General features: G+C 38.6%; 1 protein-coding gene across 1 annotated transcript; it reads left to right on the top strand.

Moving 5' to 3' along the window:
* The first annotated feature begins 4,414 nt into the window (after window positions 1–4,414).
* Window positions 4,415–13,770, top strand: chmp2ba (charged multivesicular body protein 2Ba). The gene is made up of 6 exons (XM_005723246.1): window positions 4,415–4,658; window positions 7,381–7,472; window positions 9,438–9,632; window positions 10,551–10,653; window positions 10,912–11,018; window positions 12,067–13,770. The coding sequence occupies exons 1-6, from the start codon at window positions 4,625–4,627 to the stop codon at window positions 12,178–12,180; spliced, it is 645 nt and encodes a 214-aa protein (XP_005723303.1). The 5' UTR covers window positions 4,415–4,624; the 3' UTR covers window positions 12,181–13,770.

The raw sequence follows: 13,770 nt of genomic DNA, 5'->3' as shown, positions 1-13,770 counted from the left end.
TATGCATGTATCCCTTTCATTGATTTTTATACATCATAAATCATGTACATCATGCAGCTCCACACCTGCATCTTAGTGTTGTTTCTTCCAGCTTGTATGCTGTGGTGTATGTGTGCGTATGTGTAGGCGTGCTTCCTGGGAGGCTCGGGAGGTCGGGGCAGGCAATGATGATGAGCACACACTACAGGGGAAAATAATCTCTCATTACCCAGAATTCCCTGATGCTACGATGCGCTGGTGAGCGCGACTAGATTTGTCCCACAGGCAAAAACGAGTGGAGTCACTCACTCGATTTATTAGACCATTCCAAACTCCCCTGCCCTCTGCCTCCCCTGCTGTTACCACCCTGTTCAACTCCTTCCTATCATCACTCCGTCTCGCACTCTCTCAGTCACCTGCTGTCTTCCATATGTTCTTAGTCCCTTGCCGGCTTCGCACTTTTTTTGGGAACTGGATGGAAATATCTTATTAAATACTTATTATAAAAGTTTGTCTTTAAAATGTGTCATCTGGAACGCTTTGAAGAGTTTGACAGTTTTAACTTTAGCATTCATTTGTGTTCTTGCAGAGTTAGATAAGAAAATCAATGCCTCTCTTACATGTGCTCAACTCGAACCTGCAGTCTTGCTGAGTACAGCATAAAGACTGGAAACATGAAACTTCTAGACATTTAGTGTGGCTCTCACAGTGATGAAATAAGCCTATAGAAGCACCTTTAAACTTACTAATAGGTTTATAAATTTTCTTTTAATTTTAATGGGTAGAAAAACTGCAGAAAATGAACAACACTTTATTTTATGAAGGGTTATGGAAGATCTTTTGTCTGCACACTCACATCCAAACTCAAACCCAAGAAAAGGTCTACACATTTATGATATCCTCCGTTCATTTGTTAACTCCCATCTTAAAACCCTGAATTTAGCATTAACGTTGGTACCTTTGTTTTTATTGAGCTAGAACTATAAAATTTCAATTAGAAAGTTATGAGGCAGTTTTAGTAAGCGTGACTATCAGTGTGCATCCAGTGTTAGCATACAAATGCATACAGAAACTCACTCCCCACATCTGGGCAGCCTTCTGGTACATTTTACAAAGTAAGCCATATTTTTTTGTAAGATAATTGATAAAAATGCTCCACAAGGAACCAACGCTAAAGACACAATATCTAGTTCAGTGAATGAAATTAGCTTAGGGTATGTCATCAACTTGTGGCCTTGTCGATACACACATTACAGAAAGTTACCTTGCCCAATGCAACTTTAACCCTTATTATAACAGGGTGAGTTATTGAAAAATCTCTGCCAGTAAAGTTGTGAGAAAAAGACAGCCAAAACCATTTATGTATCACAGGATAAACATGTTTATTTATAAAGTCTGGTATTTTAAAATGGGACCATATAGCCTCAAGTGTACATTAGAGGAACAGTTTTCTTTTTTTTTTTAAACCTCATTGTTATCTTCATTTTTCAAGTTGCTGATTGATAAAATCTGATTTCTTTTTTTGTACCAGTGGTGGTTCCACACTCTACTCAAGTGGTGATGCTAATCAGTGTTTCTATGACCAAAGGATACAGCTTCAATTGCATTCCTATTTCCCTAAGAAGGTTCTTTAAAAAATAAAATCCTCTGTGCATAGTGTATCTGAAGTTTGGGTTGCATGAATGATGTCGTTATTTATTTATTAGTTTTTTAGAGAGAAATTGTTCGTGTGCAGCTTAAAGACACATATTTATACATATATGTGTGTATTTGTTGTATGTATTGAGATTTGACCCAGATTTGTACACTTTTGTTTTAGGGGTTTAAGATAAAATGTTTCGGAATGGCAGTTCAAACATCATCACTGATCACCTGCTGTGCTAATCCCTTGATTTTGCCACTCATTCTCCTCCTGTGTCTGTGCCCTTTTCTCTCTTTCTCTGTCGGTCGTTCTCTCCATCCATCTGGGTATCACTGATCCATCCAACAGAGTGAAGAAGAGCTGTGGAAATCCCACCTCACCCATCATAGCCCCTTGACTTTCTTTATTTGCATACAAACATATTTCAGCTTGTAGTTAGATGTCAGGGGTTTATAGAAGAATACAGAGTATAATCACGTCTTATATCCTACAGTGATTCAAGATTTATGCTTGGCAAATAGGAGAATGAGATGCATAGATTCTGGAGTCCTGTGGGAGATTTGGTGACAATCTATTGCAAATGATACAGCATTAAAAAAAAATCATTGTTCTGCTGGTGTATTTGATAGATTATAGTGCTCTATTGTAAAAATGAGATATTCCTGAGCCAGAACTATCTGCCTTGTTGTGCAGGATATAAGGCTCATGACTATGATTACTAATAAGTCACTGTGTAATTTTTCTAAGCTAAAATAAAGTTGAAATTAATAACTGTTTAAAGATTTTGTAACGTGTGGCTAAATCACAGGCTGCAAGACTAAAAAGGTCGATTGAATCGCGGCAACATTTGGGGTTTGTTGAGGCACGCTTGGCTTCATGACTTCTTGGGTTTATCTGTGAAGAGAAGACATAAAAAAAACCCGACACACAGTTGTTACTAGACTGCAACAGCTTCACAATCACCCCATGAAGGGATTTGTGCAATTTTTTCCGTGTTGCTACCTTAAAGCTGTAAAGCTTGATGTGCTTTATGGCTGCGACTCCCACTGATTGTGCTGAGATCTCATTTCACACATGAACGTCTCTCTCTGCTGTGTGTGTGTCCATACACTCCGTAGTTAGTGCCTTAACATTACACTTCTGCTCGCCCTGGGCTACATCACACAGTGAAGGAAGGGAATGGGATAGACAGATAAATGAAAATGTAGGGGAGAAAGTGGTGCAGGAAACCACTGAAAATGAAAAAGAAGAGAGAGGCCTTTTTCCCCACACTTTTTTTCATGCTTAATTCTATTTTAAATCATAATTAAATGCACTTCTGTATGTAGAATATGTTGCACAAGCATGAACTACTTGTGGACAGAAATCTTTTGACTTTTTTTTGTTAATTTAGTGTGATTTTAAATTATTAGTACTGAAAATCTTTGCTTTGCAGCTATATTAAGCCATATTTCTATGCAATCCAGTCTTATCACAATAAGCTTGATTTCATGTTTATTGTAACTAACTACAGTGATGGTAATTAGTTACAATTAACTTGAAATTAATTGCCAAAACAGCAACATCAGAAGTAGAAAAAAATTGCAAATTTGATCCCTAAATATTGAGTTATGGTGCATTCAACTCGTTTGTACCTACAAAGCTGGAGACAGTAAAAGTCGGCCCTCTGGGTGCTTGGAGCTAGATTTATCACCACTGGGGCCCTCTGATGATGAGGCCGTTTAGTGGGGTCTCTGTAGTCCTCTGCTGATTAGCGCCAAACATCTTCCCTAATAACCTAACAAGAACAACGCCTCAGGACCACATGCCGATGCACACAGGCAACTGTGCACATGCACAGATACACATCCACACCTCCGCTGAGATTAAAAAAAAAAAAAAAAGCGCTAAGGGTTACCCATCCTCCTCTTCTTTTCCTCAAAGTCACCGGTCTCTCCTCTGCTCCAGCCATCATTTGGCATCCCTTGCTATTTCTGGGATGAGACCCCCTCCCACCTTATGTCTTCTCCTCCACTCCGTATCGCTGCCCTCCTATGTACTGACACTATGAACAAAATTGAGTTGGTTATGGTTCAAGAGTCCCGCCACCCTACATAAAGTTGGTCTCAACATTAATATGATATAAGACAATATGAATATATGAATACAAACAGGAGAGTATGCGATACCAGTCTTCTGGGGATAAAGAGGAGAGGAATGAAATTGAGAACAGAATTTATGACGCAGTGTTTCAAGCAGTGGGGTTGATGTTATAGACAGAAATCAACTCTGAGGATTGTTTCCCTGTAGTAGTTTACACATTTGTATGTTTTGGTTTTTTGAGTAGTTTATATTTTGTGTATATGTATAACTGAAAAGCATGAAAGGAAGTGCAAAAAATAAAATCAGATCACAAGTAAAACCCCTGCATTCGAGGATGCGGTCCCCTGATTTGCTAGCTTAGGTTTATCATTGCACAAAAATAAATGTCATTTTATTTAAACTTTACTCACCATTTTTTAGTTTTAATAGGACAGATTGAAGGCTAGGATAAAACACAGCATTCACTGTGTTTAAAATCCTACAACTAGAGACGTTTATGCAACAAAAACAGTGTGGAATTTTTTAAAGCTGACAGTGCAGAGGCAGTGAGAGTCCGACAGTAATGGACCTGCTGTGCACATCCGCGATACTATTCCTACTACACCGAGGCGCCCATATTTCTTATATTTGAGTTCCAGACTCAATTTTAATTTACTAGTTTTTATTCAAGTTTACGAAAGGCTATTTTACGGAGCACAAGTGAATGCAACGCGAGAGTCCCGCCGTGACGTCACGTGGAGCCTTTGAGTCATGTCAGCTGAGGGAGGAACTTCGACAACAGAAAATCAACCAGGAAACAGAGGCTGCCAAACATCCACCGTCTCGGTCTGACGGATAAACGGCGGCGTTAACAACAGGCATCACACAACACATTAGTACAGGATTTATATTTTGTAATTAGGTTTGATACACAGCAGCAACATGGCTTCCCTGTTCAAGAAGAAGACTGTCGACGGTAAGTTTGCTCAGGGTGAAAAGCTAGCTAACTTGTTTTTAGCCCGGTTGGCCGTACAGCTTGTTCTGTTGTTCCCGTGTTAGATGAGACGTCCCAATTTAACTTGTTTTACCTGTTCTGAGTCGAGCTGAGTCACACTGCTGCCCTCGACGCGCTGCTGAACTTAATGTATATATGTAGCTGTTTTACAATGTAACCTTTAAAGAAAAAAAATGCGGTGTTAATTGTTACAAGTATCCTCTTGGTTTCTTTCCTTTGAACTTCACCTGTAATCGTTAGAGTTACAGGCTGTGTGAAGGTCTATGTATACACTCCGTTACACCATGGTTTCCAATGACTTAGAAACGGCAAACATAAGCCTTAGTTGTCATTAAGTGTACATGATATTTTTCCCTGTATGATTACTTTGCGTGTGTCGTAAATACGCCTATAAACTTTAATTTGGTTAACTTACTGTCAGTTTGTATCCTACACACAGACTGAAACTAATGCCTCATTGTGCTGTGACTAAAATGACGTCAGTTTTGTGACAAAGAGTGCAATAAAATTGTGCAATGGAAAGTGAAGCTGTTATCATATGAAGTTAAGTCATTTAAAGTGGGCTATATTCAGTTACAAAAAATGTCAAAATTCTGAATAGCCTTTCAGTCTAAAAAAGTGAGTATTTCCCCCCCAGGCTAGGTAACCACCTCAGAAGGTCAGAATGGAAAATCAGTCAAACTTACATCAAAATTAATGAATCAATTATTCACTCTCGGATACTAATTATATTAACTCCTAGGGCTGGATTTCAAGAGAAAAGGCGGACCGTGCCTCAGCTCTTTGGACCAGAAACTTATTCTTGTGGAGAATTACAAAGAAAAAATGATCAACTTTGTATTTTTGGGTTTAAAAATAGACTCTACTGGTTAAGGCAAATCTTTTCAGAGCACTCCCTGTTTACTCCTCCCATTGTTGTCATTCTAGTTTCACCCATACCGATCATCTGCATACTGTACTCACAGTGCTCTCCTGCCTCCACTCCATTTCAAGGCGCTGTCAGGTCTTCTCAGCCGTCCCCCATCCAGTACATTTCTTTCTTTTCTTTTTGTTTGACATCTCTTGCGCTCTGGACACAGGTTTCTCGTTGATGCACTGGGTTTGGATGTGGGTCGTAGTTTCTGGTTATTTGGCAAATTTAGTAAAGGGGGGTGGGTTGATCACCCATATTTGTAGGACGATATCCCTCCCTCTTTGAGACGTTGGCGGCACGTCACCTTATACGTATACAAGCATCGTTCTCTTAAGTGGTCCAGCATATTGACGTATCTCGATCAAGTTTGTGGGTGTTGAACTTTTCAGCAAGAATAAGGTTTTTGGTTTTTTTGGGTTTTTTTCTGAAAGTGGTCAATGTTTTTTTTTTTTTTTTCTTCCCAAAGTAGGACATTTCCTATTATATAGTAGCTCATGAATATAGACCGGAGTTAGCTATTTAGAAGTTTTCTTCTTTTTTGTTGTTGAGTTTTTTTTATAAATCTTTCATTCATTCATTTATTTAATGAATAAATGAATCCAGTGCACATCTGTCTTTTTTGGATGAGGGATCCACCCTTTTCTGTTTTTTCAGAGTTTTTCTTTTTTTGTTTTTCTTTTAGTTTTTCCTCATTGAAGCCTCATTGAGGCTTGAACTCTAAAAATAGAAACCAGTTCAAAGCCCTTTGAGGCAAGTTTGTAATTTTGAGCTATATGAATAAGACTGAATGAGAATTCTTTGATTCATTTATTCATTACTCTATTTATTCTTGATTCTCACCTTTTCTGTTCTTAAGGATTTATTTAGTTTTAGAATTACTAAAAGCTTCCTGCGTTTTAATAACAGAAAAATGGAATGGATAAATCTCAAAACTATATTTAAGTCTTGAAGTAAGGTTATTGTTACACTGATTAACTGGGTCATCCCTCAGTCACACAGATTACTGCCTGACTTCATAGTCATAAATTATGTCACATGATGCCACTTTGTGTTTGTGTGGGTGGTATAGAGCTGACACTGTATTGGCATGAGCTGTCCAAGCATTTCCACAGTTGGCAGTGTCAGCATGCTCTCAGTGTGTTACTGACTGCTCTGAGATATTTCACGTGCATCTGGGCGCAGAGTCAAACATGATTACTATTGAGGCAGTGGCTGGATGTTTGAGATTTCTTCCAATATTTGGCAGCTGCTCGGGAACCATCCTTTCTAATGTTCCAACAGCGTTGATGTTGAACAGAAAGACAAAAAAGATACCACACATGACACATACTGAGGGCATAGGTGAATATAAATAGATTTTCTTTTAGAAAGAAAATATGTTTGTCTTAAATTTTTTGTTGAACAAAGATCGTTGTAAAATCACACATATTGATAGTCAGTCAGAGAGGGTACGTTTACATTGGAAGTTCAGTGGTTTGAGCCACAGCTGCTCTAGTTTGCATATCTTGCATCCTTAGGGCAAGATACTAAACCCCGAATTGCTACGAGTGCATCAAAAGTGTGTAGGTTATGAGTAAAAAGCACCTAATTGCATAGAAAAGGCATAAAATGAGTGCTTAATAAGAGTAGAAAAACACTATATACTGTATATGTTTCATCCAACTTATCAGACTTTTTTTTTCTTTTCATTTTGTAAGTCAAAGGATTGTGGGGTGTTGTACCATCACCAAAATTCTCGCTCTCTTAAACCTTTCTAATTCTTTTCTGAAGATATAATCAAGGAGCAGAATAAGGAGCTGCGCGGCACACAGAGGCAGATCACCAGAGACAGAACAGCGCTGGAGAAACAAGAAAAACAACTGGTAGGAAGCATGCAGACAATTAAATATAAAAGCTATGAGGAACAAAACTATGTGCATTCATAGCTTTTTTTTTTTTTTGTAGATTTCTACATATTGCATCAAAGCCCTTTTAGGACCCTCTGATTCCCCAACCGACACAATCCCAGCCCCAGATGCATATTAGATTGTCTTTCTACAATCTATGATTGTGCCTGATTGGCTAATGGGGCTAAATGAATAGACAAGCGATTTGGTGAGGTGGCTCTGCCTCAGGCAAGTGAGCCTATCTCTCATACACTCACAGAGTTAAACAATTAGGCTACATTCATCGTCGCACATAATCTAGAAGATGAAAGAAGCTGACTGTGTCCTCTCCTCAGTTGTGTTAAGTAAATATCATACAGGACATAATTACCTCCCTGGGGAACGAACATTCTTATTATACATTAATGTCTTCCGTTAATTAGTCTCGTTTTAAAAGCTTTGTTGCAGATTCTGAATAAAAGATTAAGACAAAAAAATGGAAATGACCTATATCTGCATTTTTTTAGCACGATAGAATCTTTTTTTATTTTTAAAATATTTGTGCTGCACAGCATTTGGCCGCCTGAAATGTTACTAACAGCTGGATTGAGGCTCCTTTAGCAGCACACTGTGCATCTGTTGTTCAGAAAAATCTTCAGCACTGGGCCTTGTTAATGCATTAAGGTTCCCATTTGCTAGCATGCAAAGCCCAACAGCCTCACAGTTGTTCCTGCACTATCTATCCATCACAGCCCCACCTCCTCCACCCTACCCTGACAGGCCAGTAAATAAGACATTATAAGCTTCCCGTCAGCATCAGTTCGTCGTACTCGTCTCTCTTTCCCCCGTTAATGCATTCTTAGTCTTTCTTTTTTCTTTCAGATAACACTGCTGCTGACAATATTATTGCCTCTTTTTGAACTAGGTCTGCTCTTTTCCCCCATGGCATTATTTGAATTGTTTACAAGCAGGGAGATACAGGTTGAACTCAAATGACCTGCTGAATGTGTGTCTGCATTAGAGAAAGGCACGGATGCATAGAGCTGAGCGAGGAAAGCCTTTAGCTTTATCAAACATTAATAATTGATTGTAATTTCCTGAAGAGAATGCTTTCAGCACATGTACGATAACTAAAAGACATATTGGCTGGCTCATCGTAACCTGGAGCTTCTCCGTTGTCTCTCGGGAATCGTGCCCACACACAGGATCCCTGTGGGGCTCGGAGTATTTTTGGCTGTGTACTGAAGCTAAAAGTGTATATGAGTAACAACTGATCTGGATGATTGTGTTTACAAATTTGTGTTTACAAACACAATGGTTTCTCTGGGACTCGGTGGATGTATTTGTTTTATGCATAAATATATATTTTTAATATGAAGAGTATCCCTAAAGTCCAATAAAATGTTTTATTTAGTGTATTATCAATGTGTTCTATATTAAAAATAAAAGCTTCTGAGAGAAATTGCAGGTGCCTAAAAGCTCCGTCTTCCCCGTATTTTCATTTTCCTGAACCTCGGGCTGGCTGTGGTGTTGAAGGTGTTGGGAAATCAGTGGCATTAATTGACATTTCTCAAAACAAAGTCGTTTCCTGGCTTCAGCTAATCTGCAGCATGTTGTTTTAGAAAGGCCATCCCTGAACACTCAATTTTACTCAATTTATATGGGCAAACACAAGCACATCAGCTCTAAATATAATGCTTATTTACAATATTAGGCAGATAACCAGGAGACAATGGTGCATTTCAGCAGCCTCAATCAATTAGTTCCAGATGTGGACAGTATATCTTAATGAGAATTTTTGATTCCCTGTTTTCTGCCAGTTCTTAGAATTTTCTTTTATGTTATGTCTATACTCACGCTTGGTAAATTTGCACATTGACCATGCATACACACACTCATAATGCCAAAAAAAAAAAAAGACAGAGGTGAGGAGTCATATCGTATTCTTCTTTCCTTCTCCAGGAAGCAGAGATCAAGAAAATGGCAAAGAGCGGTAACAGGGAGGCTTGTAAGATTCTCGCCAAGCAATTAGTTCAGCTGAGGAAGCAGAAGACCCGGACGTACGCTGTCAGCTCCAAGGTCACCTCCATGTCTACGCAGACAAAGCTCATGAACTCCCAAATGAAGATGGCCGGTGCCATGTCTACCTCAGCCAAGGTAAAATGCTAAACCCTGTCAATCAGTACAGCTCATTTTGAATTAGAAATATGGATACAGTGCAGCATATACAAAGTGAACAAGTCCCTACTTCAACATACTTTGTGCCATTGCAGTTAGACAGTCTGTATGAACAAGGTGTTGCTATCTAATGGAAAAGTTAAATTTGTTTTCCACACAAGCTAAGTTCAGTGTGTACACACATTAATATTCTAGTGTGGCAATTAAAGTATTAATGTGGGGTCTGTTCATGTTTAAAACCCGAGCCTTGTAGCACTGTTGTTAATGAAGTATGAGAGGTACTAATTGGCCAGGAGCGATGTACTGTACAGAGTCACACTGAGCAAACATAGACAGGTCAAATATAATTAGGCTTTAAATTAATGGCGTGTGTTCAAGTTTACGCGAGGCTGTGGCTATGTCACAAAGAATGTGTTAATTATATTCTGTCAGATACACATTTTGTTTAGACACAGACGCACACAGGAAAGTTGCAGCTTTGATGTGTCTTCAGTAGAAAGTGATGCATTCTCCATCACCTTTCTCCTGAGCTTTAGATTTGCATGATTTTGAGAAGCTTGTCAGTTGAGACGTTGATGTATCAGGTATTGTGTCAGACTCAGGTCTGAAAGTAGGCCATGTTTGTGCTGATCTTTCACAGGAAGTTGGTCTGTCTTTAGGACTCGCATAATTCTGTGATGATAAATGATATCAAAGCAAATTTACTTGAGGTTGAGGATCGAATATTTTGTGAAATGTCTAAAGTTTAAAAGTTAAATTATCTCGAATAGTTTGCGCAACTAAAGTTCATCCTATCATGTTGAGCATAATTAGAGGTTTCTACATTGTGAAGAGTGTTATTTCTTTGCAGTAGCACCTAAAAAGATAGATTCTCATACGTTCCTTAAATGTTTGCAGACAATGCAAGCAGTGAATAAAAAGATGGATCCACAGAAGACACTGAAAACCATGCAGGACTTCCAGAAGGAGAACATGAAGATGGGCATGACAGAGGATATGAGTAAGAACACAATGCACTTGGCAAAACAAGTTTGGGAAGATATATGGGAATAGTGTGAGAAGTGATGTGTGCTGCAAAATATGCAGCAAAGGCAAAATATGTTTGTGGGATGTTTTTCAGAAGAAACACTGACGCTTGTTTTTGTTTTTTTTGTATGCAGCAGCCGTCTTGCTCTAAAGTCCAAACTTGTGACTGGAAATCAATTTGACTGACTTTTCTGTCCTTATCTTCTTCCTTCCTGTCTCACTATCTGTTCAGTCAATGACACTTTGGATGAGATCTTTGAAGAATCTGGAGATGAAGAGGAATCTCAGGACATTGTCAACCAGGTTCTGGATGAGATTGGCATTGAGATCTCAGGGAAGGTAAGAAATTCAAAAACCACATCTCTCCTACATCCATCAACTTTATAGACATCACAATAGCGCATAATGCCCAAGTAGAAAAACAATCTTAACATTTTACCATTTAGTCTCAGATTTAACTGCACATTTTCAGATGTAGATGCACTTAATGGAGCACACAGCCCCTAGCAAGATGAACAATAAATGGTCCACATGGCTTTTACTCTGCTTTTAAAATGTATTCCAGCTGCCACATGGTGGGGCTAGCCCTCAGCTCTTCTAGCTCTGTTCCTTGTTTTTTTCCCTCTTTGTAACTGCCAGGCTGTCCGTCTGCCGTGTGTCTGGCTCCCCCTGGGGTGCTGCATGAGTTATTACCTCACACAAAACAATGCACAAACCGACAAATCTCCCAAAAAAGCCCCCAGCAGGAGTGGCAGTTTTTAAAAAAAAAAAAAAGCTCATCAGACTGTCTCAGGGTTTTTTGGGTGGGGTTTTTGTTTTGTTTTGTTTTTGTGGGTTTTTTTGGGAGGGATAGAGACACACAGGATGCTCTTTAAAAAGTAAAAGTAATCCAACGGCTTCATAAAATAACAAGATTCACAAACTATGGTAGTTTGGAAAATCTACCATAATAAAATAATCATCCATATGTTACTTCTATTGTTACTGGGATAATTCTGTGTCTACTGACAGTAAGTAGTCAGCTGGGAAGCTAACAAAGGCTGTGAATAGTTTCAGTTTTTTTCTGCAAATAAAAAGTAACCGGCATAAAATTAATCATGCCTTTTGGTGTCGAGTACCACATTGTTTCAGCATCTTTTATAGGATGCAGTAATTGATCTTTAACAAACCCAAACAACTGCACTTTTTATGTAAAGTAAACTTTACAGTTAATTGACAAAATTGTGACTCAGTTTGAACAGTTTTTTTTTTTCTTTGTTTTTGAGTGTCAGCAAGCAGCTGTACATCGTAGACTGTCTCGAAACAAGTAGCAGCTCTGCGATTGAACGTGTGTATTTTGAAGTTGATGTGGCTGCTAATGGGGTTTTCTACCCATGTGTGATTCCAGATGGTGAAAGCTCCAGCTGCAGGAAAAAGTGTCCCCGGTGCTGCTGCCTCCTCCAAAGCCACCATCTCTGACGACGAGATTGAAAGACAGCTCCGAGCTCTGGGAGTCGACTAGGTTTCGTCTTCGTATTAATGTTCAAATTGTTAGAAACACTGGTTTTGTCATGGTTCGAGCGTACACACTCGCACACTTACACACACGCACACACATACACATACATACACATACGTTTATTAACACATACATATTGTCACATTCGCCTTAGAGATCATTATGGCAGAACATGTGATCTATTTATGTGAAAATAATATTTATTACAACATCGGAGAGGCCACATCTCAAAGGTGGACCAGCAGTTGATGTTTCACCTGAAAAACTGATTACGCTGTTGTTTACCACCCATCTGTCTTTATAAGGGCTACAAGTGTATGAGATCTTGGAATTGGCTTTTCCCTTCTGGTGTTTTGGTCAATCTTGAATTAGTCCTATAATCTCGGTCTGCTTTTATACGATTGAAGAAGGATGGTCTTTCTTCAGGAAGTTTTAATGAATAAAACATGGTAATTAAAAAGCAGCTTTGGGGATGTCAATAAGCAGATGGAACTTGTATTTTTTTCCCACTCAGACTATTTATGTGCTATCTTTGTTGCCATTGGTAAAATTAAAACCAATTGAATCCACTTTCTCTGAGGCAAACTTTCCATTTTAAGGCATTCTTTTGTCAAATTTGCAATGTTTTATGGATAAAATGCCTCTGTTTGATTTCTTTCTCATCCTGAGATATTCGAGATAAGACGGACACTTAATCATGCTAACTAGCTAAATCATTACCAAGATTTTTTAGGTTTGCCACCATAGGTACTGCAGACAGACATATGCATGTGAAACATGTAACTAATATCTTCGGGCTGGGGTCAGGCTTTCAATTTACGTGCATGAAATGAAAAGACAAATTGATCCGAGAGCAAACTGGCTAGCATTTTTGTGATATTGTACAGATTATAAAATTAAATAAAGTTGAGATTAAAAACACAATTTAGGGCTAATGAAAGACTGGCATGTCAAAGAGATTTCAATCCATAATTAAAGCCAGAGGCTTCTGGGTTGACGTTTGATTTACACAGAGATCGTAAGGTGGTACTGATCCTGCAGTCCCTCTACTCTTTCAGCTGCTGTGCAGTTGCTGTCATTTGTTTGTTTTTTTTGTTTTTAAGCTGCCTCACTCACAGAAACACAGACACTAAAGGAACGAAATGATGGAAACGTTTGCTAATATAACACTGTGATTGAGGAGATTTCTTCTCTTCTCCAGCTGAAGCAGGTTTTTCCTTTACAGTAATTTGTCAGCGTCAGCCGTTCCAGGCTTCGTGACAGTGACAGCCATATCTGCTCAACGTTTTATCTGTTTGTGCCCCCTCGTTTAGACTCCCTTTGCCAAAATAAACCGAATAAGATTCATCCTTGCGTATGTCTGAAATCTACAAGTCATAATTCTTTGAATTTTTGCAAAAAAATTTGTTCCTTAACCTTACACCAATCTGTTGTGATTGAGAACAGAATCAGTTAACAGACATTTTTTGAGTGCAGTTCTACAATAGGATATTACCATGCATTTTGTGTATGTATACTCATTTTGTTTCCTTCTTATTGTAAAGTGTAAAGGGTGTATGGCTTTTATAAGGAATAAAGTTTCCTCAGGTATGA

Source organism: Pundamilia nyererei, unplaced genomic scaffold (assembly GCF_000239375.1).
Source record: "Pundamilia nyererei isolate P.nyererei 1_Seehausen unplaced genomic scaffold, PunNye1.0 scaffold00009, whole genome shotgun sequence".
Lineage (NCBI taxonomy): Eukaryota > Metazoa > Chordata > Actinopteri > Cichliformes > Cichlidae > Pundamilia > Pundamilia nyererei.
The sequence above is the reverse complement of the archived record's forward strand: the minus strand, read 5'-3'. Positions and strand labels throughout refer to the sequence as shown.

Bases quoted from the DNA above. Each gene is read 5' to 3' on its own strand.
- chmp2ba (XM_005723246.1), top strand. From the start codon at position 4,625: ATGGCTTCCCTGTTCAAGAAGAAGACTGTCGACG. The intron at 4,659-7,380 runs GTAAGTTTGCTC...TCTTTTCTGAAG, and splicing joins CAAGAAGAAGACTGTCGACG to ATATAATCAAGGAGCAGAAT. The intron at 10,654-10,911 runs GTAAGAACACAA...CTATCTGTTCAG, and splicing joins GGGCATGACAGAGGATATGA to TCAATGACACTTTGGATGAG.